The sequence below is a fragment of the Sinocyclocheilus rhinocerous genome, unplaced genomic scaffold (genome assembly GCF_001515625.1).
Source record: "Sinocyclocheilus rhinocerous isolate Xijiao unplaced genomic scaffold, SAMN03320098_v1.1 scaffold53, whole genome shotgun sequence".
Classification (NCBI taxonomy): Eukaryota; Metazoa; Chordata; class Actinopteri; order Cypriniformes; family Cyprinidae; genus Sinocyclocheilus; species Sinocyclocheilus rhinocerous.
In genome coordinates, this window is record NW_015645538.1 from 938,849 (window position 1) to 965,961 (window position 27,113).

At 35.6% G+C, this 27,113-nt stretch overlaps 3 protein-coding genes across 5 annotated transcripts; 2 read left to right on the top strand and 1 right to left on the bottom strand.

The window, feature by feature from the left end:
* The first annotated feature begins 769 nt into the window (after nucleotides 1-769).
* Nucleotides 770-10,418, top strand: cap1 (CAP, adenylate cyclase-associated protein 1 (yeast)). The gene is made up of 13 exons (XM_016509830.1): nucleotides 770-915; nucleotides 3,659-3,766; nucleotides 4,223-4,323; nucleotides 4,420-4,497; nucleotides 5,223-5,366; nucleotides 6,088-6,173; nucleotides 6,269-6,374; nucleotides 6,460-6,619; nucleotides 7,819-7,991; nucleotides 8,233-8,356; nucleotides 8,450-8,532; nucleotides 9,493-9,636; nucleotides 9,719-10,418. The coding sequence occupies exons 2-13, from the start codon at nucleotides 3,661-3,663 to the stop codon at nucleotides 9,800-9,802; spliced, it is 1,389 nt and encodes a 462-aa protein (XP_016365316.1). The 5' UTR covers nucleotides 770-915; nucleotides 3,659-3,660; the 3' UTR covers nucleotides 9,803-10,418.
* A 1,065-nt stretch (nucleotides 10,419-11,483) lies between these two features.
* On the bottom strand, nucleotides 11,484-14,368 carry ppt1 (palmitoyl-protein thioesterase 1 (ceroid-lipofuscinosis, neuronal 1, infantile)). Of its 2 annotated transcripts, none has more exons than XM_016509831.1 (10): nucleotides 14,302-14,368; nucleotides 13,809-13,937; nucleotides 13,415-13,524; nucleotides 13,200-13,327; nucleotides 13,033-13,103; nucleotides 12,498-12,600; nucleotides 12,303-12,393; nucleotides 12,121-12,219; nucleotides 11,980-12,051; nucleotides 11,484-11,885 (listed from the first exon to the last, which is right to left on the bottom strand). In XM_016509831.1, exons 2-10 carry the CDS (start codon nucleotides 13,921-13,923, stop codon nucleotides 11,763-11,765), a joined length of 912 nt encoding a protein of 303 aa, XP_016365317.1. In that variant the 5' UTR covers nucleotides 13,924-13,937; nucleotides 14,302-14,368; the 3' UTR covers nucleotides 11,484-11,762. The 2 variants fall into 2 exon arrangements, with proteins under 2 accessions (XP_016365317.1, XP_016365318.1); XM_016509832.1 differs by lacking the exon at nucleotides 14,302-14,368 and adding an exon at nucleotides 14,037-14,188.
* Nucleotides 14,369-14,483: 115 nt separating this feature from the next.
* LOC107706204 (sialin-like) lies at nucleotides 14,484-21,811 on the top strand. Of its 2 annotated transcripts, XM_016509828.1 has the most exons (12): nucleotides 14,484-14,689; nucleotides 14,867-14,946; nucleotides 15,109-15,252; nucleotides 15,763-15,983; nucleotides 16,117-16,350; nucleotides 16,461-16,635; nucleotides 17,752-17,870; nucleotides 18,101-18,262; nucleotides 18,347-18,479; nucleotides 19,171-19,318; nucleotides 20,233-20,323; nucleotides 20,427-21,811. In XM_016509828.1, the coding sequence occupies exons 3-12, from the start codon at nucleotides 15,171-15,173 to the stop codon at nucleotides 20,571-20,573; spliced, it is 1,512 nt and encodes a 503-aa protein (XP_016365314.1). In that variant the 5' UTR covers nucleotides 14,484-14,689; nucleotides 14,867-14,946; nucleotides 15,109-15,170; the 3' UTR covers nucleotides 20,574-21,811. The 2 variants fall into 2 exon arrangements, with proteins under 2 accessions (XP_016365314.1, XP_016365315.1); XM_016509829.1 differs by lacking the exons at nucleotides 14,484-14,689; nucleotides 14,867-14,946; nucleotides 15,109-15,252 and adding an exon at nucleotides 15,270-15,298.
* Nucleotides 21,812-27,113: the final 5,302 nt, after the last annotated feature.

Genomic DNA, 27,113 nt, shown 5'->3' on the forward strand with positions numbered 1-27,113 from the left:
ATGAGCACACAATTTGTCATCTGCAGAAAAAAAGGAAACCAAGTGCAGTTATTTATTTACATTTTGATGTAACCTATTTCTTTCATTGTTCATAGTGTAACATAATGAGGAAAATAGGTTACACGTTATATTAGGCTGTCCTTTTTAAAGTGTAATATACAATGTTTGTAATTTTGCATTTTTGTACAATAGAAAGTACATGCAACATGCATAACAAGGGCACCATAAAATCAAGTTACTAAAAATGCGTTAACTTTTTGAAAATTAGTCTGAAATGCCGTCTTAAAGCACACTGACCAACTATTGGAAACTGTTCATTTATTACTAGCCAGTGAAAGCAGGCACATGTGATTCCATGCACTGTTCGAACAGATCAAAATTGTGGCATTCACACTTCCTGACTGTTTGGCCAAAAAGCATCTGTGCTGAATCCCAGATTTCTCTTCCCCTCCGGCTCTAAAAAGATTGTTGGCCAAGACTTCAAAACTGCAAGTGAACAATAAGTAAAACTAAGAAAACAAACACTTTCACTATTATTACATAATTATGTCACATTTCTTACATGGTAGAATAGGGGAATTTGTTCTATGAATATTACATCTAATCACCTAGACTGACTCAACTCATAATAATAATAATAATAATAAACAAACACATATTCGTACTCAGTCTCAAGTCTTCCTGTTCCTGCTTCTCTCTTTTTCATCACTTTATCGCACACTCGTTCTCTCTCTCCTTTGTCCTTATAAGGAAGTGGAGCAGTTGGTGGAGTTTGGGCGGAAACGGCGCGCGGTGACAGCTGGGAACTTCAATACGCTCATACAGGAAGACAACGCAGACGGGGAGCCCGAAATACAACTATTCAACATCAGAGACTAAAGCCAGGACCACTGTAACATTTCTCAGACGGTGACGGTAAGGAGAAAAGGCCGAAAGCATTGTTAGATATCTGTGTTAAGCGACTTGCCGGCGAAATCTTTTCTCGACACAGCGTCTCAGCGCAAATCATGACTGAAACAGACATCGCTCGCGCATAATACTGCCAAAAGCGATGAATCCTCACAGTGGCATTAGGCCTTATGAATAAAACGTGTTTTATCATACAACTGCATGTATGTGGAATTCATAACAGCAGTGTAATGCGTCGGTGGGAAAAGTTCCTGATCTTGCAGAGCTCAGCGCCCAGTGATGGGAAGTCTGATTCGAATCGGTTCTTTTGAGCAGTTCATTTTAAAGAACCGATTCGAAATTATGATTCTTTTGCATCATTATTACGTCATCGCATGTTTTAATAAAATGCCTTTATTGAAAATAGCTCGCTTGCGTGTTTATAAGACTCTCGTGCAATCAAGTCGTAAACATATTTCCAGTACGTTTATTTGTAGAATTTTTTCAAAGTCTTGTGAATCGGTTCAAGTGATTCACTGAAAAGATCCGACTCAAAAGAATACTGAAAATCGTTGCAGCGCAAATGAAGGAAGTGGGGCGTGCATAAAGTGCAGGAAATCTGAACGATTGCTACATTGTTTCCGTATTCATATTATTTTCTATAAACAGCCGCTCTTTATTGTCTGACTGAACGCGCGACAATGTTGTCCCGGCTGGCCTGATTATTCAGACAAATCACATCACATCAAATCTCTTGGCTTGCTTCTTGCCTCGTATCCTATTACAATCCTATTAATGGCTTGATTGCTTGTCAAGAAAGCCATTGGACTATTGGTACTGTCGTGTATGTGTGCATGTATGTTTAATGAATATGGCACATCTCACCCTGCGCTATGCCGAGAATGAATGTGATATGGCCTAGTTTTACTAGTCCTGAAGCATAAATGACCTGTTTTTATGTCCAGAAGCACAGCTTGCACCCTTATGCTTGACGTTTCAATGTTACGTCTGAATGTACTGTAGTTTTCTTGTCTTGTTTTGCTATGTTTATCTTTAGGGTGTTATTTGCAGAATTTAGAGCAGGTGTTAATGCAGTGCTACTATACTGAAGCACAGAAGCTTAATCTGGGTTTGAAATGAACACCCACTAACACATTAAATGTGGATGAAATTCAGCACATCAACTCCCAAGAAAGTTTAGGTTATTCATAAATTATGTCCTCCCAACATTAGAAAAATAATGCGCAAAGAGGGTCGCACACAGTACAAGAAGGGCCATGTCTTTAAAACACATATTTAAAATTACAATTGAGAATTTTGTTTTTATTTCTATTTTAGTTCATCTTTATGGTATTCGCAAACACAGAGTGACTCATTCAGCCATTGACTGATTCAGAATCAGCTTTAATAAAGAGTTTGCTTAAATCTTAGCAGTGATTTTGATAATCTGGCTTCTATATTAGTTTTGACTAGAAACTTTAACATTTAGTAGCCAAATTGGCTGGTGAGTGAAAGTTTATTTTAAACCCAAATGATAAGCAGTTCAGATCATCTCATTGATTTCCATACATCTGTAGGTGGCTGTTTCTTCAATAGTTGTTGCCTCCCTGAAATAGTTTACCTGAGCCAAGGCAGTTTGACTACTCTAATTTGAATGTGAATATTTTCTTATAATGTGAAAAAAGGGGAGGAGAGAAATTTAAATCTAGTTTGACTCCAGTCTGCTCTTTATTATATTTGGCAAAAACTAAAGTTTAATTTGCTCATGTGTTTTTGTTTCCTCAAAGGTGAATGTGCTTCTGTGATTTTATTCCCGTGTGATCAAATGTTTTGTTCATTCCAGTTGCCTGAACATTTGAAAACAACAGCCACAGCTGCTTGTGGTCACAGAGGAACCCGTTATTATTTTTTTTATAAAAGTATTGTAACTAGCTTACTCAATCTTTCACATTTTCTCAACTAGTGCAATTTTATGTATCCGACATGAACTTCACTGTTAATAGTTTTCTACTATCGTTATAATGCAGTCTTGGGAAATTTGTGATTCCTGAAGGAGTTACAAATAAGTGGGATTTTTCCCTCGTGCAAGCTCTCATTAAAGGCAGGTGATTACGTGCTCATATGGATACCTGTACATTTCCCAGAAGAGCCATTCAGGTGAAAGGAGGAGTGAGTCCGTATCAGGTTTCTGTTACGTAATGCTACCTGTTTAGTGTGCGTGCATGTGAAGGGGCAGTAAAGACGGACCTGCCCTTTGAAAGTTGCCCAGAGAAGGCAAACAAGATCTATTTCCTCTTTTTTGTATTTTTAGAGGTTTGGCACATTTTTTTTTTCTCGTAGCATTTTTGTGGGACAACATGTTATGGCACGTCCTGCATTCTCTTCAGGCTCTGCACATTGAGCATGCATGTTTTCCATCTGTTGACTTTTTATGCACACTTCCGCTGTTGCTCTTGTCATTAATTTTACCATGAATGATGAGTTGTAGAATAAGTCAAATCGGAATACAATAATACCCTTTAAAGTTGGCATAAAAATAAAATTCACCCTGTCTATTTTCTCTCTGATGACATATGACTTGTCCAATCATTGTCTAGACTTGTCCAATCATTTAGTTCACTTAAAAAAATAATAAAAATAAAAAAACCCTTACTAACAATCGACCACAAGCTCACAATCACATCTGATTCCAGTGATTTCTGTACAACCTTGTTGTTTCTTTCTGTAATCTTTGAGCTGTCCCACTCTCTCTCTTTTTCTCACCAATCAGGCATGGCAGAGCTGGCGGGTCTAGTGCAGCGTCTGGAGGTGGCTGTGGGCCGTCTGGAGGCCATGTCCAGTTCTGGGGGTGGAGGCGGCCCTGCTGCTTCATCTGGAGGTATTAAGAAAAATGCATACCAGATATATCTGACAATAATTAGCAGTGCTTCGAGCAAAAGGGGAGTTAGCAATTTGAAGATTTAAGCTTTGCTGTGTAAATTGTCTCCCCTCAAATCATGCAGTTTATTGAAGATGCATGAACTATTACTTGAGTTCAAGTAATAGAACTCAGTAATGAAATTATATTAATATAATTATTATATTACTGTATTCTTACTAACCATTTGAACATTGACATGGACTAAAAAGCCTATAGACTTGCCAAACATTGTTATCATAATTATGAGTGGGATTTCTTTTGGCTTAGTCCTGTAAATTACTATCTTTTTAGAACTCCTAAGTAAGTGCATGGTGAAACTGCCATTGGACCATGCTTGCGGATGGTTTCTGGAAATGTTGTATTGTGTCTATTTAGGGCATGGTGTAATTCTGCTCTTGTTTCTCTTCTCTTCAGTGGTTTCGGTGTATGTTGAAGCCTATGACAACTTGCTCTCTGGCCCTGTGGCTCAGTACACTGCCCTCAGTCAGAAGATAGGGGGTGACGTCCAGAAGCATGTGCGTAATGCAGCGCTGTCATTATAGTTCCTGAACCCTGGCACACATTGATAAAGACTCCACTCGATGTGTCTTATCCTTTGTTTTGTGTCATAGGCTGAGTTGATGAAGCAGGCCTTTTCCTTGCAAAGACAGCTTCTGGTCACTGCCTCCAACTCTCAGAAACCTTCTGATGTAAGTGTCCCTGCACCATATTATGTTGAATGTTAGAACAAGACTCGCTACTGCAGTACCATTTCAAAATGAAAGAAAAGTAAAAGTGACGTGACATGTGGCCAAGTATGGTGACCCATACTTGGAATTAGTGCTCTGCATTTAACCCATCCTAAGTGCACACACACAGCAGTGAACACACACAATGTTCCCATGAAATTAATGTTTTTCAAAGTCTCTTATGCTCAACAAGGCTACATATTATGTAACAAAAAGACATTAAAAACAGTAATATTGTGAAAAATTATTACAATTGAAAATTAGTTTTCTATTTTAATATATTTTTAAAAAGTAATGGCGAAACTGAATCTTCAGCAGTCATTACTCCAATCTTCAGTGTCACATGACCCTTCTGAAATCATTCTAATATGCTGATTTGCTACTCAAAAAAACATTTCTAATCGATGTTGAAAACAACTGTTGTGCTGCTTAATATTTTAGTGGAGACAGTGATACTTTTTTCCAGATTTGAATAGAAAGTTCAGTTAATTGAAGTCTTTATTATAAAGTAAAGTAAAAATAAAGTATTATAAAGTAAATGTACTGTCATTTTGATCAAATTAATGCATCCTTGCGTAATAAGTATTAATTTCTTACAAAAAAGGTAGTATTGTGAAAGGTTGTGTATCTTTAACTCATGTATCTTTAATCTCATTTCTCAGTTTCTCTTTTTCTCTGTTATATAGTCTGTCCTGACCTCTCTGCTGGCCCCCATGTCTAAAGTGATCCAGGAGGTGCAGGCGTTCCGTGAGAAGAACCGCTCCTCACCTCTCTTCAACCACCTCTCTGCTGTCAGCGAGAGCGTTCCCGCCCTTGGCTGGGTTGCCATGGTAAGGCGGAGGGTGGAGCCTGGGATTGTCAGCATTGAGTGTTGCAGTTTTTGTTGTTGTGTGTTGTTTCTGTCTGAGATTAAATCAATTATGGGACTTTATATTTGGGAAGTGTACTCTAACCAATCAGTTTCCTCATTCTCAAGTGTGAGAATTTCCCTACATTTAAAAATATCTGGGTTAAACTGACATACTTTTCATATGTTTTTTTTAGGGATGCTTACGTGGGATTGAAGTCTCAGACCACATTACAAAGAAATGTTAAGATGTACAATAAGAAATATTTATGATTGTGCTCTATTTCTAGGTCACAGATTGATTAATACTTTTAATCAATTAATTAATAAAAATATATAGTTTACTAATTGTTTCATGCAAATTAATATAATTTGTAATGGAAAAAATAGTTATATAAATAACATTATTAATTAACAATTATTAATAAATTAGAAAATAGAAGCACAAGTAATCTCAGACTGATTGGATGTACGCTGATTTTAAAGCACCAGTCCTTATGATAATCAAAGCAACATTTTAACCAATTTTTTTTTTCATTAAGCAAACAACGTTGGTGCGTAAATGCTCATAAAACCTTCTCATCAGACTTTTGAACCCCACAGCATATGCACAAGAAACAAAAGTCATAATCAGTGCGTATTTGGAATGTTCATTATAATTTCTTTCAGTAAACATATAATCTTTTTCTTTCGAAATGTGTTAGGCACCAAAGCCAGGCCCCTATGTGAAGGAGATGCAGGACGCTGCCATGTTTTACACAAACCGTGTGCTCAAGGATTACAAGGAAAAGTATGTGTCTGTCTGCGATGGAAAGCAGCTTGTCTATACGCCAGCAAAATGTCATATCAGTCATTTTCCCATCTGCCTTATTGTCTTATTTTTAGAGATAAGATGCATGTGGAATGGGTCAATGCCTATGTGTCCATTTGGACCGAGCTGCAGGCCTACGTCAAGCAGCACCACACGACTGGACTGAGCTGGAGCCAGACTGTGAGTCACATTCTTGTGCGTTCAGTTTGTCCCACATGCTTCTATAAATACATTTCCCAAATATTTAAGCATTTTGGTTTCACAGGGTCCGGTGGCTTCAGCCTCTAGAGGTGCACCAGCCCCACCTCCCCCAGGTCCTCCTCCACCCCCCATGGACTTGGGCAAATCATCAGGTGGAGACTCTGGAGCAACCAATCGCAATGCTCTCTTTGCCTCCATCAACAAGGGAGCTGATATTACTAAAGGTATTAAATGGATCCCTAACTTGATGTAGTACTACAAACGGATAAGATGTTGTTTGGGAAAATAGGTTTAAAATGTGTCCAGTAGAGCCTACAGTGCACAAAACATTCAGTGACACTTTTATTGCTTTTTAAATGGAAGATTCATTGCTAAAACATTAAACAGTCCTTTTGACTAATTGGAAATGATGCAGATTGTTTCACTTGATGTGCTGTAATGGGAGCATCAGTGTGTGTATATATTTATAAAGGTCAATGCAGCCTTCATGATAAAAAAGGGCACAGTTAGTGCTTTTACTTGTGGTGAGACTGTAGGGTGTCTCATTTGTCTTTTTTTCTTTTTTTTATAATAATAATAATAATTATTTAAATTTAAAAAAATTATTTATTAATTAAATGGCCATAATAACAGTGTTATTTTAGTATCATTGCGATGTTGTTTTTAATATTTTGAACCAGTTTTTATTTTTATATTTTCAGTTTATTTTATAATTTTAATTAGTTTTATTAATTTTGTTGAGTCGAGTGTTACTTACAGTTTTACTTATTTTAGTAGATGAAGTTAAACTAAATATGAGAAATGATGATGCTGTTGTTGTTGGAACCTGATATAAAGTTTTTTATTTTTATTTCAGTTAACGTTTGTCTTATTTCAAGTAACACAATTTTTATTATGGTTTTAATTTCAGTTTTAGTTAACTAACAGCTGTAATAAATGATTATTTATTATTGTTTTATTTTTTTATTTTATTTGTGCATTTGGCAAACACTTTTATCCAAAGTAACACATTTTTTCAAATACTTTATTATTTCTCACAATGAAGTTACCAACAAGTACCCAATATACTTATCCCATCCCCACCCATACAAACATGGCAATAAAAAGAACTGAGTCCACAAGCAATCTATAAGTAGTCAGTAGAAACAGTCAAATGTCTCTTTGTTTGTCCAACTCAGTGATTGTTCCACACAGAAGGCTGAACTCCGAGGAAAAAAATCCAACAAATGAAGATTACAAACCTAAAAGAACAATAATAATAATACTAATATTAATAATAATAGGCTGATAGCAATAATGCAAAATAAAGGGTATAAGGTTTATCAGTATTTGTGTTCCCTGGTACAGGAATTTTTTGAAGACTTGTCTTTGATATCCTATCTATAATGTATCCTATCTATAATATCTTTTAACTCTCTTTAAGGACTGAAGCATGTATCTGATAACCAGAAGACGCACAAGAATCCTGTGCTCAAAGCTCAAGGAGGTCCTTTGCCTTCTGGGCCCAAACCCTTCGCTGCTCGGCCCACAGCAGCAGCCAGCCCGGCCCGCACTCTGCCCCCAGTGCTGGAGCTGGACGGCAAGAAATGGAAAGTGGTGAGTGAGTCAGTATGCCTGTTATAGTCTGTGTATGCAGCTGAAATTATTGTTGAAAATACCATCTCAATCTTAGATTTGTTTACTTTATACATGCCAGTAGAAAAGATACCAAGCAAAGTTTTGCTGTTTTAGTATTGAACTAAACAGACGGGAGAATTTTTGTGAAGACATGACACTGTTTGGCCAGTTCATTTAACTTCTTATGCTGATTCTCTCTTGGGTTTTTTCCCCCCTACAGGAAAATCAGGAAGGCGCCCATGGCCTTGTGATCAGTGACACAGAACTGAAGCAGGTGGTTTATGCCTTCAAGTGCAACAACAGCACTTTACAGGTGAAGGGGAAGATCAACTCCATTACTTTAGGTATGTATGCACTACCATTTGTTCCTGCAGTCTTCACTTTGTTTTTATATAGGTAGAAAGTTCAGACATAAGTTTGTTTTGTTGTCTTTTCAGATAACTGTAAGAAATTGGGTCTGGTCTTTGACGATGTTGTGGGTATTGTTGAGGTGATCAACTGCAAAGATGTTAAGGTCCAGGTGTGTATGCTTGTGCTTTGTACTCTTCTCATTATAGATGTAGTTGAGTATCTGCAGTATCATTTAAGCATTAAAAATGTCTTGATCTCTTTTTTTTTTTTTTTTTTTTTTTTTTTTTGTGATCCTAAATGGAAGCTTGTTTCCATCGCAATAAAATTATAAATTATAAAAACTTGTTCTTTTATTTTCCTCAGAAATGTGAGATGTAAACTCTATTACTATATACAATTTTTCTCAGAATTCAGAGTTCACATGTCAAAATTCTATTTGGAGAATTTACCCCCACCACCACCACAAAATAAAAAAACAAATGGTGACTTTTTCAGAATTGCCAAATATAAACTCAGAATTGCATGATAAAAATTGTGGGATAAAAAGTCAAAATTACTCGGTTTTTTTTATTTTATTTTTTTATCCTGTGGCAAAAGCAAGCTTCCATAGAAATGGTCGTAAAAAGTATTCAACATTTAAATAAATACATTTAAAGTACCTATGTAAATGCACTTAAAACATTTTTCTTTTCAACATTTTTGTATGTTTAGGTAAATATTGCTGTTTATTAATATGTATTAACGTACTGATACATATGAATAAATGTTATTCTCTTCTGAACTAATTGAATACAAATGAGTGTTTTAAGTTGTTAACGTCAGTCTTGGGTGGTCTGATCACATGTGGTCAGATAGAACTGATTGTGACTGCATTTGTTCATTAAAAAGCCCTCTCATCACATTATAAAACTCATCACAAATGCGTTTAAAATGTAAAAAAATAAAGAAGTCTGTTTAAAACAGTGGAACTGATCGCACTGTTTTCTCGAAAATATGAATTTGAATGAAAGGTCTTATATTTAATTCTCTTAATCTCCCAGATATCTTGATACTGCAACTTTTTCTTTCTTATTACTCTGTGCATCTGCATCTGTTTCTTCTGAGTCATTATTCTTCTGTTGATTTCCAGGTTATGGGTAAGGTGCCAACCATCTCCATCAACAAGACAGATGGCTGCCATGTGTACCTGAGCAAGGACTCTCTGTCATGTGAAATCGTCAGCGCTAAGAGCTCAGAGATGAACGTGCTGGTGCCCAACAAGGATGGAGAATATGTAAGTAATGGAATGAATTGTCTATGATTATAACGATTATTAGAATAGGAGTAATTGCTTTTCTATTTCTGTTTTATTCCAGACTGAGATCCCAGTCCCTGAACAATTCAAAACCGTATGGGACGGTAGCAAGCTGGTCACCACAGCAACCGAAATTGCGGGATAAAGGACAAGCCTGTGCGAGACCACCCCCATTGCAGTGTCCTACCTGACTGACCAACGAGCTTAAACTACAAAGTAGAATGGAATGCCAACCAGCCAATCGCAGCGGCAATCATATCTTCCTTCAGCTAATGACATGACCGCTTGCTTACCACAAGCACTTGCTCAGTCAGCGGCAGGGCTCCTTTCTCTTCTGTTCCATTGATTTAAAACATTAGCACTTGAAATTGATTGCCAACAGTTGAGGTGTTTTCATAAGTTTTGTTTTGTTGTTGTCTTGCAGCCATACTAAGCAAAATAACGTGAATGGCCAACATGAGGAAGCAAGTCATTTTAATCAGATTTTCTATTTTTGATGTCATTTAGATTCTTTTTTCATTTGCATTTTCTGGTCAGGGGGCAGGTGTTGTTGGGGGGGGTCATTATTCCATTTTCTGTTTGACATATGCAATTCAGATCTGAAGCACATAAATGTCCCTCTACAGACCACCAATGCAGACATTTACTGTAACTTTATTAATTTTTTTTTTCTAGGCATAATTAGAATGAAGATTTGTGTCAAATCTTAGAGGACCAATTGGCGCCATGCAGGATTCACAGTTATATTTCCAATCGTGACACTGAAAAAATGTTTAAAAAAACAGTAGTTGCTTTAAGAATTCTCATTTCCCTCTTTATTTCATATTGTATTCCAGAGCACATGCACATTCCCTGTAATATAAATAAATGAACATTCCATGGTTCATGACGGAAAGGTGTGGAATGCGTTTTGATGTCTTGAGTGCTCTTGGCACAAACTGGAGCGGAGGCAGAGAAGGACACACAGCGTAATGTTGTGATGCTCATGGTACTGTCCATGTCTGATATCTGATGACTATCTGCTGTACAGATATTGGATTTACATGACCTGAGTCCACCTCTTGCTCTCATCACATGGTTTAACTAGTTTAGACTTTAATTCCAACCTCTTAATCTTTACTTTCCATAATATGGAATTCCATAATAAATGGAATTTATTTTGTATCGTTTGTCTTTATTTGGCGAGAATTAGTACTGGAGAACAAACATCATTAAAACTGTTTCAATAAAAAAAAAAACTTTTTTCTGAGTCTTTGATGTGCTATATTGCATATAATTGGTAGATACATTTTGTTGCAAGAGTCCAGCAGAGTCCAGCATCTTGTATTTTATGGTTTAAGATTTCCAGAAAGGTGATGTGGAGCAGAACATAATTAAAACAAACAACAGAACCTAGAATAAGCATTTGTAAGACATATACAGCTGTTCAATAGTTTGTGTGTTTTATTCACCAAGGATGCATTTCATTGTTCAAAAGTGATGGTAAAGAAAAATAGTGAAGGATGTTTGGATCAAATAAATCCAGCCTTTGTGAGCATAAGAGATTTCTTTCAAAAAATCTTCAAGACCCCAAACTGTTTAACAATAAATGAAAAATGAATGAATGTATGAAAAATACTAACAAATACTTGTCTACACATAGGACAAAATATATCCTGTTATCAGAAACTTTGCTGTCTGGCGCAAGCTATAGCAGCAGTTTACAAATATTTGTTTTGCAAAGTATGTTTAAGTTTGATGCATTTTAATATTAGTCTCTAAATAATTAGTGTAATGGTACACTCTATGTGATTCATAAATAAATACAACATAGGCCACAGGGTTTGTAAGATTCAAAGTTTTATTCTCGAACAAAAATGAACTGAAAAATAGTACACAATTAGAACAAATTAAAATTTGGAGTGTAACAAGGATGTTTTTCTGATTAAATCAATCAAATAAAAATCAGATCAGTGCAATAAAACAAGCAAGTCTGGTTTCATTTCTGTATATTAGAAATTGTATAAGACTCAAAGGCAGTAGTTAGGAGCATGCTAAAGTCAGCAGACACTGGACTGTGTGTGTGTGTGTAAACTCCCTCATTAGGAATAAGCCTGTTACTATATTTAGCGTAGGTAGGGAAGTAAATTGTCATTAAACCACTCTCGGGTGAACTGCAGGTGATCTCCATCAGTAGCGAGGAACACAAGCTTCCCTGCAGAATCCATCTCTGCCAAACCCAGGCGATCCTGACCAAACAAAATAAAGGTAGATATATATATATATATATAATGTACATATATAAATGGGTTAAATGTGGATAATAAAGAAGCTTTAGTTTACCTCTGTATAAATAGCACTTTCCTGCAGTGTTTCCAGTTCTTTATCTTGACCAGGTTTATAGAAGCCAAACCACTGATAAAGACAATTCAATTAGTAATAGTTCAGTCCTCTTCTAATTCAATAAAAGAGAGGCTAATGTACCTCAGAATCCACAGGATCAACCATAGTGTCCTGCAGGAACTTAACCATGACAAACTTATTCAGAGACATTAGATTTTTCTTGTAGGTCTCATTCACCACCTGACAGAAATAACATTAATTTAGACCACATGCACAAATATATCTATTTTTAATAATCATTTATCCCTTATCCTGTGGCTTACCCGCTCCTGATTGATGTCAGCAAGAAAGAGGCTGTGCTTTTTATACAAGTCATCATTGAGGGGATCGTGCCAGTATTGTGCCTGCACCAAGCTAAAATCAAATGACAATCAATTTGCTTGACTAGTGAATGTTCAGATGTGTTACTGAAATCATGAAATGGTCTGTTGAGAAGCCAAAAGCAGCCATGCACGCACTGTTTTTGAACTGTATCGGTGTAGGCTCCTGAGTTTAGCATCTTGCGAATCCACTCACAGATATGAGAGCTTTCACCAGGGCACCGTGGAAGACCAAATACTCCTGTGAGAAAAAAAAAAAAAAGAGGAAGAGAATTACGTCTGACAAAAAAAGTATGTTAAAAAAGATATGTTTGAATCATGTTCAGTTTTAGTTAAAGCAACAAAAACAATTATTTTATTAATTGATAACATTTTTATTAAGATTTATGAACTAATATTATTTTCATTAGTGTTAAATATCATTTTAAAAATCTTACCAAATGGTAGTTTATATATAATTTTACATGCTGTAATGTGACTGCAAATGTTATATCCTTTTTTCAAGTTATTCTATTTTTACTCAATAATTCAAAATGGTTGCATTCCCTGAAGCAACATAACTTGTGAAATCAAAACAGGGTTGTTGTGCCACGGTGCTAACCATTTTTAGGAACAAATGTACTGCTATTTTTAGCAAGTACATCAACCAAAGAGTGAGCAGAGCACATATTACCTTGATGTTGCCCCCCGACTGAGATGAGGTTCTTCATTGGGGGATTTGGACAGCGCTGTGCAACCGCCCGTCTTACCAAACATTAAACAAGATAGAAAGGTAAAACAGCATGGATAAGACTTCTGAGAATCCCTTACATTGACTTGTCTAAATAAATAACCCCTTACAGAAACTGTGACCCCTGGGAGAAGCCCATGGCATTGTAGCCTCCCTTCAGTTTAGGGTCCTGAGACAGCTGATCACATACAAAAGACACCTGCTCATTAACATCCATGAAGAAGCCATTTTCAGTGTCCTGTAAAAAAAACAGAAGCTAAATCAGACCTTTTTATTTTAAACAACAACAGGAATGAGAAGAATGGAGGATGTGGACCTGCTTTACCTGTACGACAGTCTTGCCGATCATCAGGGAAAGCACATATATTCCTGGGACTTCCTCTTCCACCATCTTCTTTATTGCACCCATGCTCAGTGGATTGCAACAACTGTCTCCTGCAAAAAAAAAGAAGAACAAATAACAGTGATAATTAGCAATTATCTTTATGGTAAACTCAGTAGGTGTGTTTATGTTATCTGTTACATGTTTCCATGGTAAACATGTTTCCATAGGTCATGGCACTACAGAGAGACAATTTAATGTTACTATTATAAATAATAAGCCGTTTTCAATCATCAGTTATGTAATAAGAGTAAAAGTGTATATTACCCTAATGATTGACATTATTTAATGACTCAGGCCTGTTATTTATTTGATCAAGTGCGGATGTGAGTCTCACCCATGCCGTGCCATATCACCAGAGGGACTGTGGCATTATTTCCCCACGATGAGCCACACAGCAACAACAGACACCCAGACACAGCGATGAGGCGAAGAGCCGCGGATAAACCCATACTTGAATACGAGCCTGAAGATGTGAACACATTTACATCCCTGTTAACAGAAAACACTTACAGGAAGAGAAAGCACTGAAATAAGGAAGTGAATAAGTGAAGTTGTCACCCACAATTAATTGAGTGGGCTTTCTGCGACACACTTTTTTAAAATGTCTAAAATATTTTCCCATGGTGCACAAACAGATCAAAAGTAAGAAGATAAAGAAACCGTTTCATCGCAACTTAGCCATCAATGGCCTTCGAAATCGTTTCCCTTTACACCATTTGCAATTATACAACCGGGAGCCTTAATATTGCTACGCTAGGAATTGCTATAAATTGTTTATAAATGCTTAAATATACAAATATTTTCAGTTACAGCCATGGTGTACTTACTGTGATAACTTTCTGTTCATTCAATCACATGACAACAGCGCTTACGTCAAACAAATGCGTTTATGACTGCAGATATTAGACGTCTATGTCATAGCATTAAACCTGACACGTACAGTCAGTCGGTCCAGAGTGTTTAGATTATGATGCTTCCCAGAGCAGGAAGTCTTAAGATGTCATGTGATCAACAAGCCACAGATCAGACGAAACAGGAATTGTGGCTTTGCTGAAATGCAACATTAGTGTGAAGCCGGTGTCGGTGTATTAAACATTTAGCACTTATAGAAGTAATTACCGGTTTGTATGGCTATGGAGGGGTCGAAAACGAATCATCTTTTTTCTAAAGCATCCAGCGACTGAATCTTACATCTGTTTAGGAAGCATGTTAATGGTAAGAATAAATAAAAAAATCGCACCATATGTCAAATTTTGTATTTGTATAAATAACATTATTTTTGTATATAACGTAACATATAAATTAAAATACAAACCTTTGTATCACGTTTTTACATTGAACTGATGTTTTTCTAACTTTTTTTTTACATTTCATTTCATATGCTGAGTCTAGTAAAGACAATAGAGGGACCCAAAACTAGCTCTTGAAGGGTAAAAGAACTGACTTGCATCTTTATTTTCTCCAGGATTCAGGTGAGACAAAGAATGGCATCTGTATCACTGATGCTCCTGACATAAAGATGTTGGATGTTGTGGCGGATGTCAGCTGATCTGTTCCGTTAACCTTTGTTATTTGTTCTGTAAAACACAAATGAGATGAATTGCATTTTCTGAAATGTCTTGTTTGTGTTTCAGGATTTGTGGATGTCATACTTAAACTAACTCAAGTACAGTCCAAAACTTACACCTTTGCAATCATGGCACTACAAGACGGTTACTCCATTAACTCGGACGACCAGGACAGCGACACTGCACCACTTCTAGAGAAGAAAGTCACAGGTTGGTCTGAAGTTTGATCCTCCTGCAGTTTGCATGAAATGTGGTGGTTTGTTTTGTGCATTAAATAGGTCTTGTCACACATGCTACCATTCAAAAGTTTGGGGTTGATAAGATTTTTTAAAAATGTTTTTGAAAGAAATCTCTTACCAAATCGACTCACAAATGCTGCATTTATTTGATCAAAATACAGCAAAATATTACTACTATTTAAAACAACTGTTTTCTAGTTTAATATATTTTAAAGTGTAATCTATTTCTATTTTCTTTGGATATTACTTTGTTGTTTTATCAATGCTGGAAACAGTTGTGCTGCTTAATATTTTTGTGGAAATGTGATACATTTTTTCAGGATTTAATGTGCCCTCGCTGAATAAGAGTATTCATTTCTTTCAAAAAGAAAAAAAATCTAGTGCACCTTAAACTTTTGAATGGTAGTGTGCTAAGTGACTATAATCTTTTTAAATATATGTAACTGTTTAAAATTTCAGAATGTGTTTGTATGTGTGACAGTGCCTCCCAAATGCTGCTCGGTACGATGCAATCTGGCTGCTTTGATGTTCTTTGGCTTTGCTGTGGTCTATGGTCTACGTGTAAATCTCAGTGTTGCCATGGTTGCTATGGTTAATGGAACCAATGACCAGTCATCATCCAATAGCAATATATCAAACGAGTGTCCAGTACCCACCCATACACTTGACAACAACAGCCAAAGTTCAGAACAGCCAGATGGGGTAAGAATAAACTGCATGCACTGAACCTGGTGGATCTCCACATATGTCATGCATTTTTATAACTTATAATACTTAAAAAAATATAATACTTGGTTCTTGTCGTATCTCTCTCTATTTCATTTTCTTTTCCTAGATTCCAAGATACCCATGGAATCCCGAGATGCAGGGAATGCTGCTCAGTGCTTTCTTTTTTGGATACCTGTTTACTCAGATCCCGGGAGGCTACCTATCAGGTCGCTTTGGAGGAAGCCTGTTCCTTGGTGGTGGTGTGCTTGGAACAGCCGTCCTCACTCTCCTCACTCCACTGTCAGCACAACTTGGAGCCAAGTGGCTGTTTGCCTTGCGTGCACTTGAGGGATTTGGGGAGGTTAGGGGACGTTTGTAATAGCCAAAAAAGGCTATTCTCAATGATTCCACAATGATTCTCAAATAGAGAATCTTTGCATTTGAGTCTGTATCTTTTTTTTGTTTGTCTAGGGTGTGACTTTTCCTGCCATGATGGCGATGTGGGCCCGCTGGGCTCCTCCATTGGAGAGGGCTCGTCTGATGACGTTCTCAAGTGCAGGCTCTAGCTTTGGTGCCTTTGTGGCTCTTCCTCTCACTGGCTTCATCTGCCATAGTCTGGGGTGGCCAGCGGTCTTCTACTCTTGCGGTGAGGGAAAATGACATTTAACTTATGGATGCATTTATATACATAATAGTTTGGGGTCAGTAAGATTTTTGTTTGTTTGTTTTGAAAGAAAGTAATAGTTTAATTCTGCAAGTATTCAGAACTTGATCAAAAGTGACATTTATAATACATAAATGCTGTTCTTTTGAACTTTCTATTCATCAAAGAATCCTGAAAAAATATAGGACTATATCCACAAACATATTAAGCAGCACAACTGTTTTTTAACATTGATAATAATAAGAAATGTTTCTTGAAAAAACTGGAATGATTTCTGAAGGATTATATGACACTGAAGGCTGGAGTAATTGCTGCTGAAAATTCAGCTTTGGCATACATTATATTTTAAAATATAGCAAGAAAAATAGCAACGTTTTTAAATTAATTTATATTTTTACATATTATACAATTTAATTAATAAATTGTAAGAATATTTCACAATATTACTGTTTTACTGTATTTTTGATTAAATAAATGCAGCCTTGGTAGCATAAGGGACTTTCAAAAACTTTTTTAAAAATCTTACTGACCCAAAAATTTTGAACATTATATGTAACTAAATTTATTGGTGTAGCATCTAGTTCAAGCAAAATGCTTGAAAGTAATTGTTTTATATATGTGACCCTGGACCACAAAACCAGTCATAAGGGTCTTTTTTTTTTTTATTGATTTATACATCATCTGAAAGCTGAAAAGAAAAGAAAAGCTTTCCATTGATGTATGGTTTCTTAGGATAGGACAATATTCGGCCGAATCTGAGGGTGCAAAAAAATCTAAATATTGAGAAAATATGCATATTACTAATCAAAAATTAAGTTTTGATATATTTACGGTAGGAAATGTACAAAATATCTTCATGGAACATGATCTTTACTTAATATCCTAATGATTTTTGCATAAAAGAAAAATCGATAATTTTGACCCATACACTGTATTGTTGGCTATTGCTACAAATATACCCGTGCTACTTATGACTGGTTTTGTGGTCCAGGGTCATATATGATATATGAACATACTTAACAGTCCTTACTCTTGTCTTCATATTTAATGTAATATAATAGCATACTATCTTATACATTAAAATGTTTTTACCACCAGGTAGTGTCGGGTGCCTCTGGGCAGTGTTTTGGTTTATCTTGGTGTCAGATGAACCCCGAACTCACCCAAGAATTAGTGACAGAGAGAAATGTTACATAATTAACTCAATAGGTTCACAGGTATGAACAAATTTTATATTTGAATTTTTGATTATGTTTACAGTTGGTCTCATTCTTTATTCATCAAGTAAATCATTCATGCTAAAAATAAATAACTATATGTGAATATGTATTAGAATATGTTATTGAATTTAAAAGGAATCCTCAAATAACTTTAATTTCCAGTATAATTAATCTGAGGTTTAGATCTGCAGGCATTTATATTGATTTGATATTTTCTCTGTTTTTAGGGGACGCCACATGGTTGGTCAGTGCCTGTATTATCTATGCTGTTCTCTGTGCCTCTTTGGGCCATAATCATCCCACAGATGTGCTCTAACTGGTCTTATTACACTCTCCTAACCTCACTTCCTACCTATATGGACACTGTGCTCCACTTTGATTTGCGAAAGGTGAGGCAATTTGGATATTTAGATTAAATCAGCCTGGTTTAAATCCTGTGTCTCACTCCATTTTGATTTCGTTTTGTCAATCAGAATTCGTTCCTCTCCGCTCTGCCATATCTGGCTGGCTGGCTGTTCTCAGTGGGCTCAGGTGTGCTGGCAGACAACCTCCTGGAGAGGGAGCTCCTGAGTGTCACAGCTGTCCGAAAACTCTTTACTTTTATTGGTATGAATAATAAATATCTTATAAATAACATATTTATGATGACAGAGTGCATGTATAAAGTGTGGAAATAGAATAGTTATGCTAGTGGTCAAAAAATTTGGAATTGTTACATTTTAAATGTTTTTAAAACACTCATGCAAATCAAGGCTGCATTTACTTGATCAGAAAAACAGAAATATTGTACTTTGTAATGTACTGAAACATTATTACAATTTTAAAATGTAATTTTTCATTAGCCATTACTCCAGTTTTCAGAGATCATTCTAATATGCTGATTTGGTGCTCAAGAAACATTTAAATGTTAAAAACCATTCTGCCGCTTAATATTTTTGTGGCAACTGTGATAACTTCAGGATTCTTTAATGGAAAAAAACACATTTATTTAAAATGTAAAACTTTTGTAACATTCTAAATGTCTTTACGGTCACGTTTAATTAATTGAATACACCCTGGCTGGATAAAAGTATTTATTTATTTTTTCAGTCTTACTTTCCTCAGACTTTTAAATGATAGTGTATCACAGTTTCAATAAAAATATTAAGAAGCAAAAACTGTCTTCAAGATTGAAAATAAGAAGAAATGTTTTTGAGCAACAAATCAGCATATTAGAATGATTTCTGAAGGACAACGTGACACTAAAGTATTGCAGTTTAATTGTGTTTTTAATATTTTTATGTTTTGTGTCCCATAGGTCTGTTTCTACCTGCTGTTTTCCTGCTTGCTGTAGGCTTCACGGGTTGTAGCGGTGTGCTGGCTGTGACATTTCTCACTTTGTCCAGTGCATTTGGGGGTTTCAGTGCTGCTGGTGTCTACATTAACCAGATTGATATTGCTCCACGGTACAAAACCAAGACTATCTTACTGGTTTATATGTCACAATTAGTCGGTCTGCTGAAGTAGGCCCTATAGAGCAGTTCATTACATCACTTTGCGGGCCAACTCAGCGGGATACTTCACATTAGGTTCTCTTAGGATTTCTTATGGGTTTTTGAATTTTTATTTAAAAGGGTCATATGATGCGATTTCAAGTTTTCCTTTCTCTTTGGAGTGTTACAAGCTGTTCGTGAATAGATAAGATCCCTAAAGTTGCAAAGACTAAAGTCTCAAACCCAAAGAGATATTCTTTATGAAAGTTAAGACTCGTCCACGCCCTCCTAAAACGCGTCGTTTAAACACGCCCCCACATGTCTACGTCAGGAAGTGGGAAGATTTGCATAACACCGCCCAAATGTTCACGCAAAGTCCTCACTCGATGCAACAAATGCCTCGTTTATAAAGGGTTTTAATGTTTTTGCCTCGTCGCTCCGGCCGGACAGGGCATCACAATATGGTAAGGGGTGTAACATTTCCGTCACACGCTTGAGGTATTCGGCCAATCACAACGCACTGGATAGCTGGCCAATCAGAGCACAGCTCGCTTTTCAGACCGATGAGCTTTGTAAAAATCGACACGTTTCAGAAAGGCGGGGCATAGAGGAGAAACAATAATGTACAGTATGTGGAAAATAATGTGTTTTTTTAACCTTAAACCGCATAAACACATTTCATTACACCAAATACACAAAATAATGTTCTTTTTTAGCAACGTCATATGACCCCTTTAATATAGTGGTTGAAAATGTTAATCATCATCTGGGTTATAGGACTACAAACTGAACAGCTCTGTGCTAAAACTGATGTCTATCCATTAAGTTATCTTTACAAGCTTCACTTTTATTGCAATAGTAATATCTTTTGTGCTATTTTCTTCCAGGTACGCGGGTACACTTCTAGGAATCACAAACACTTTTGGGACCATCCCTGGTGTTCTTGCACCAATTGTAGTGGGTTACTTGACCAAAGATGTAAGCTGTGTTCTTTACTTTGTGTAACACATTCATTCATACACATTCATCAGCAAAAGTTGACATTTTTATATGTTCTCCCTTCCTTTGTTTTTTCGAGCAGCACTCAGTTACAGGATGGAGACACGTGTTCTGGTTGTCTGCAGGGGTGAGCGCCTTTGGAGCCATCTTTTACGTGATCTTTGGCACTGGAAAGATTCAGAGCTGGGCTAGGACAGATGAGGAGTCAGACACAGATACACACAATTAAACATTCCAGTTGACCAATTCAGAGGGATACGAGGATTGCCTTTGAGTTGTATCCTATACTCAACACATGCTACCAGTCAGAAGTTTGGACAAACTTCATACTTTTCCATGATTTAAAAAAAAAGTGTTATTCTAAAGACGAACATAAAATATACCTACTTTATAACTTTTTTTTATTTTTTATAAATGGACCAGATAGTGACATTTTTAGGTCACTACATAATTCCCATATGTGTTATTTTATAGTTATGATTACTGTTATTTAAAAAAAAAGAGTAGCATGTCCAAACTTTTGACTCTGATAGTATTAATAATACTCCACTCAGGGTTTTAAAAGGGAAAATTTGAAGTGCCTTACAATGTGTAGTTTATTAGTCTGGCAATATTTATTAATTGCTGAACAATTCAGAATTAATCATAATACAATGGAATGGAGAATTCAGAGTAATTCCATGTCTTAATCTCATTCAATCTTAATCTCATTCAATTAAAAATATATACTCTGGACTTTATACTAACTTTCAATCAAGTGTAATGTTTATTACAGTGGTGAAATAGAACAGATTTAGGGGTATTATCTAAATGTAATTACATTTGAAAATACTTGTTAATAAGCACTTTAATGCATTAATAATGAAAATACCTTACTTCTTGGTACCAGTGCTGTTCATGTCATTTTAAACTTGCTAATGAAGTAACTGTACTCCATTAATTGTGTCATTCAGTTCAGCACTCAGCCACTTGGTTTGTTACAGATTTACTAACAGATACAGTCCATTCATATTTACTGGAATTTGCCAGACATGGTACATTATTGTTTTGAAACTTGTTGAAATGTTTAATGAATTTGAGTTTTTGATGACTACATTAAGCTAGTGCACAATTAATTTTTTTAACAAGTACGACTCTTTGAGTGTTTTAAATAAACATTAAGTTAAACTTAATGTTTATTTAAAACACTCAAAGAGTCATACATTAATTGAGTCACAATGGCCAGCACTTTTTAAAAAATGGCATGAATATCTCAATGCTGAAAATTGCCCAGTATTACTATTTAATTTTTTTTAAATAATAAGCGATATTCCTTTATGATGTTGATCATGCTCAATAAATAAAAGTGAATTTTTACAGTGATGTCATATTCCATCTGCTTTGTCAGCACTTGTTATGTGTTCTTCAATATGGATGAATAGATCATTAATCAAACATTTGTATTCCTATGTGCGATTACAGAGTAAATAACCCCATCATTTTAATGGCTACAGTGTAAATAATATACGAGGCATTACAGTCAACTTCTGGCATTTGGGGACTCGATTTCTTAAAACAACAGCCAGCAGATGGCGCATCATATAAAAAGCCTTTAGGTTGGTCTAATATTTATGACTACATTTTAAGGTTATTTCACTTCAAGTTATTTTAGGGACTTTATTAAACGCAATGTTGTTTTACTAGCATTTTAATTTTAGAACTAGAGTACAATTATTTAATTGAATGTCAAATCATGTAGCCTATTTCAAAACTGATTTAAAGCTAGAAGTCTGAAGAATTTTTTTAACAGTTTTAGCACTTCCGAAGTTGCACAGCATTGCTATCATTAAAATACGTTTTCATTTACATTACATTTGCATCTATTCATTTAGCAGATACTTTGGTCCAGACTGACTTGAATATCAGCATTGCTGCAATACCAGATTTCAAGAGTAAACCATAATACAAAGCTATCTTGCAGTGAGGCCTGCTCTGTGTTTGAGCCTTGAGGGAAAAGTTCAGGCCTTTCCTTCTGTATTGCATGACTCAGTGATTCATGGCACAAATACCCCATGCCCTCCCCCACACTTGTTGAGTGCCTGAGATAGAAACCAAATGGCAATTTATCTGGACAAATAGATATTAAGTCTGTTAGCATTGCGCTGCTACATGAACCTGGTAAACAGGCCAGACCAGATCAAGCGTCATCACAGTATACAAAAAGACAAATGGTTTGAAGCAGGGCAGGGTCAAGTCAAGTTTATTTGTACAGCGCTTTTCACGATACAAATCATTGCAAAGCAACTTTACAGCAAATTAAGTTTCTACAATATTTAGTGGTAGCTTATCAGTGGTGACTGTCAATTAATGTACATATGGCAGAAATGTACGGAAAAATCAATTTAAGACGTAATAAAACAGACGATGAACACTATTAACAGCAATTATTATATAATGCAATCAAACTTATAGCAAAATGTGGTAGTTCTGTATGTTGTTTCAGGGTTGGCATCATCTGAGGTCCTCTGAGGGGTTGGCATCATCTCTTCTCAGGGTATGCTGAGGTGTGTTTGTATGTCGGGGTGGGACTTTGGACAGCTGTGCTGTGAATAGTAATCATCTTTGGTGTGTGTGTGTGTGTGTGTGTGTGTGTGTGTGTGTGTGTGAAGAAAATCAGAAAGAAAGGTGGGAATCACTGCAGTTCACATAGCACAATGTGCCAGCTTTTTTTTCTCAAACGCTGTGGCATCTCTTTTTGATATCAGTCATATGACTTGTTGCTTACTGCATAATTCTATTTACTTCCTTTTCTAGTATTACTGTTAAAGAAGACCATGATAATGACTGAAGAGACTTTTCAAAGGATTTGTTTGATTATTTGCTTAATCTGTAGGTTTGGGTTGACGCAATCAGAGTTGTTCAGTCTTTTTTGTTTAGATTAGTTGTTTCCCAACCATCAAGCTGCCGGGAACTTTTTCATTTTAAACTTTTTCATTTTATATTTCATATTTTAAAATTATATACTGACAGCTATTGCAAGGTCTGGTATACAAAGCAGTACAGAAACAAAATTGCAAAATTAAAGTAAAAAATGTTTATATATATTTTACATGAATAGAAAATTCATGAGCACATCACAATTGTTTAATTTATTTATTTTTATGTTTTTTTATTGTTATAATGTGCAGTGTAAAATGTGTTGTTGACACAATCTTTTTGTGGACACAAATTACATTAAATTCCATCGTCCTCCTGCACTTTCACACACTTTATTACAACTGGTGCATTTAGAAAAATAGTTTATACTGTACTGGCCTGCATGTTGTCTCATTATTATTAATGTACATAATTAATATTTTTATGTATTGTCTATTGACTATGCAAACCATTGCTTGCATAAAGGACATCTGCCAAGGACAATGACAACAGTACACTGTTAATTCAATTATGTCGGAGTATATTTTACTCAAATAGTCAATATCACTGTTCTCTGTGTAATCTTTGTTTATACAAGAGAATGTGAAGTAAGTTATGTGCAACCAGTAGTGGAAATGCCTCTGTTATGTTTTTTTTATGTTATATTTATGTTTTTTAAATTCTTATTTAAAATACTTTTATTATATTATATCTGTTGTGTTCCCATTTTGCTTTTATGACTGCAGCAATTCTGAGCTGCATGAACTCCACAAGTTTGTGTAAAACTGGATGATCATGTTCTCCAGCATGATTTGAGAATGAGCTGAAGAGCAAATTGTGCTTCAGTGGAAGCGAAAACATAACTATCTCTACAAAGGAGTTTTCATTATGAATGTAACAAAGAATCTGAAATAGATGCAGAATCTTCAATGGTTGTTCTAAAAATTATTTTGTCCATGCTAGGATGTTTTAAAACCATAAAACTTAATTTATAACCAGGTTTAAGGTTTTTTTCCTTCACATTTTAATGAGGTCCCTGACTTTTAGACCCCACTGCATGCTGCTCTGATTGTCACAGTATATGTCATCTGAATGTGTGTCTGTGCTGCTGCTCTTGACTGAAAATAGCAGCTGTCGACCAAGCATCTGTTACCTAGAGGAAGAGAGAGTTGATCGGAGGTGCAGGGGGAGATGCCAGCTCTTTCAAATAAGGCTATGAGGAATGTAAGGCATTGAAGATAGCATTGAAGGCCTGTAAGGCACTGAGAGGAATTAAAGATTTCCCACACTCTAAAAACAAAACTCTGAATGCATGAAATGCATACAAACTAAGGGAAATTACGAAAGTTTCACTGCCTCCCCTGGGCTTATGTTTCAAAATAGGATAGTTTGAATCTCACTGTTCAGCAAATAGTCCTATCTGATTGCATTTGAATCGGAATAGATGAACCAATGGGTGGAGATGCATCTGAGACAACAGACCTGAGTGCCCTTATCAACTTTGTGCTGGTAGTAAATTCAGCTTTTTTTTCTCAAACGCTGTGGCATCTCTTTTTGATATCAGTCATATGACTTGTTGCTTACTGCATAATTCTATTTACTTCCTTTTCTAGTATTACTGTTAAAGAAGACCATGATAATGACTGAAGAGACTTTTCAAAGGATTTGTTTGATTATTTGCTTAATCTGTAGGTTTGGGTTGACGCAATCAGAGTTGTTCAGTCTTTTTTGTTTAGATTAGTTGTTTCCCAACCATCAAGCTGCCGGGAACTTTTTCATTTTAAACTTTTTCATTTTATATTTCATATTTTAAAATTATATACTGACAGCTATTGCAAGGTCTGGTATACAAAGCAGTACAGAAACAAAATTGCAAAATTAAAGTAAAAAATGTTTATATATATTTTACATGAATAGAAAATTCATGAGCACATCACAATTGTTTAATTTATTTATTTTTATGTTTTTTTATTGTTATAATGTGCAGTGTAAAATGTGTTGTTGACACAATCTTTTTGTGGACACAAATTACATTAAATTCCATCGTCCTCCTGCACTTTCACACACTTTATTACAACTGGTGCATTTAGAAAAATAGTTTATACTGTACTGGCCTGCATGTTGTCTCATTATTATTAATGTACATAATTAATATTTTTATGTATTGTCTATTGACTATGCAAACCATTGCTTGCATAAAGGACATCTGCCAAGGACAATGACAACAGTACACTGTTAATTCAATTATGTCGGAGTATATTTTACTCAAATAGTCAATATCACTGTTCTCTGTGTAATCTTTGTTTATACAAGAGAATGTGAAGTAAGTTATGTGCAACCAGTAGTGGAAATGCCTCTGTTATGTTTTTTTTATGTTATATTTATGTTTTTTAAATTCTTATTTAAAATACTTTTATTATATTATATCTGTTGTGTTCCCATTTTGCTTTTATGACTGCAGCAATTCTGAGCTGCATGAACTCCACAAGTTTGTGTAAAACTGGATGATCATGTTCTCCAGCATGATTTGAGAATGAGCTGAAGAGCAAATTGTGCTTCAGTGGAAGCGAAAACATAACTATCTCTACAAAGGAGTTTTCATTATGAATGTAACAAAGAATCTGAAATAGATGCAGAATCTTCAATGGTTGTTCTAAAAATTATTTTGTCCATGCTAGGATGTTTTAAAACCATAAAACTTAATTTATAACCAGGTTTAAGGTTTTTTTCCTTCACATTTTAATGAGGTCCCTGACTTTTAGACCCCACTGCATGCTGCTCTGATTGTCACAGTATATGTCATCTGAATGTGTGTCTGTGCTGCTGCTCTTGACTGAAAATAGCAGCTGTCGACCAAGCATCTGTTACCTAGAGGAAGAGAGAGTTGATCGGAGGTGCAGGGGGAGATGCCAGCTCTTTCAAATAAGGCTATGAGGAATGTAAGGCATTGAAGATAGCATTGAAGGCCTGTAAGGCACTGAGAGGAATTAAAGATTTCCCACACTCTAAAAACAAAACTCTGAATGCATGAAATGCATACAAACTAAGGGAAATTACGAAAGTTTCACTGCCTCCCCTGGGCTTATGTTTCAAAATAGGATAGTTTGAATCTCACTGTTCAGCAAATAGTCCTATCTGATTGCATTTGAATCGGAATAGATGAACCAATGGGTGGAGATGCATCTGAGACAACAGACCTGAGTGCCCTTATCAACTTTGTGCTGGTAGTAAATTGATAACTAATTTGCATACAGACTGGGCTGATCCATAGACTGTAAAAAAAAGACTGGGCTGATCACACTGTCTCCGGGGTAAAAGACTGGTTGTTTCATAAAATAAAATACAATTCTGATTTCTTAACATTCTTCTAAAACTGTTGTGACTGTTGTGCATGTGAACAAAGATGTCATTATTGTGAGAATAAGCACAAAGATGAGAAAGAATTTCTCTGGCTATGCATAGTATTGTACACACAGTAAACTACCTGTGTTGCATAAAATGAAACTTCACAGCTACTTTGACCAAAACCAGAGAATTAAATGTGAACTAGTTTAAGAAGTAAATGTGATGAAGTGATTGAATTTAAACCAAATTCAATCAGTGATAGGCTACAAAATGCAGTTTCAGTTTTATAGTGATGATTGTCCTCATTTATCATAAGAAGACCAAAAATATAAACGTGTGATAAGCATCTTGTGACAATTTACATTTAAAATGGAAAGACTTTAAAAAGAAAAATTTGTAGAATACATGAACAGTTACGTAAAAAATAATTCTTTATTTATGCTATTTTGTAGATTTGTTAGCTGGTTATATGTGGTATGTATTCAGACATATATTTTCCCATTATGTTTATCGCAACATATCTCAAATA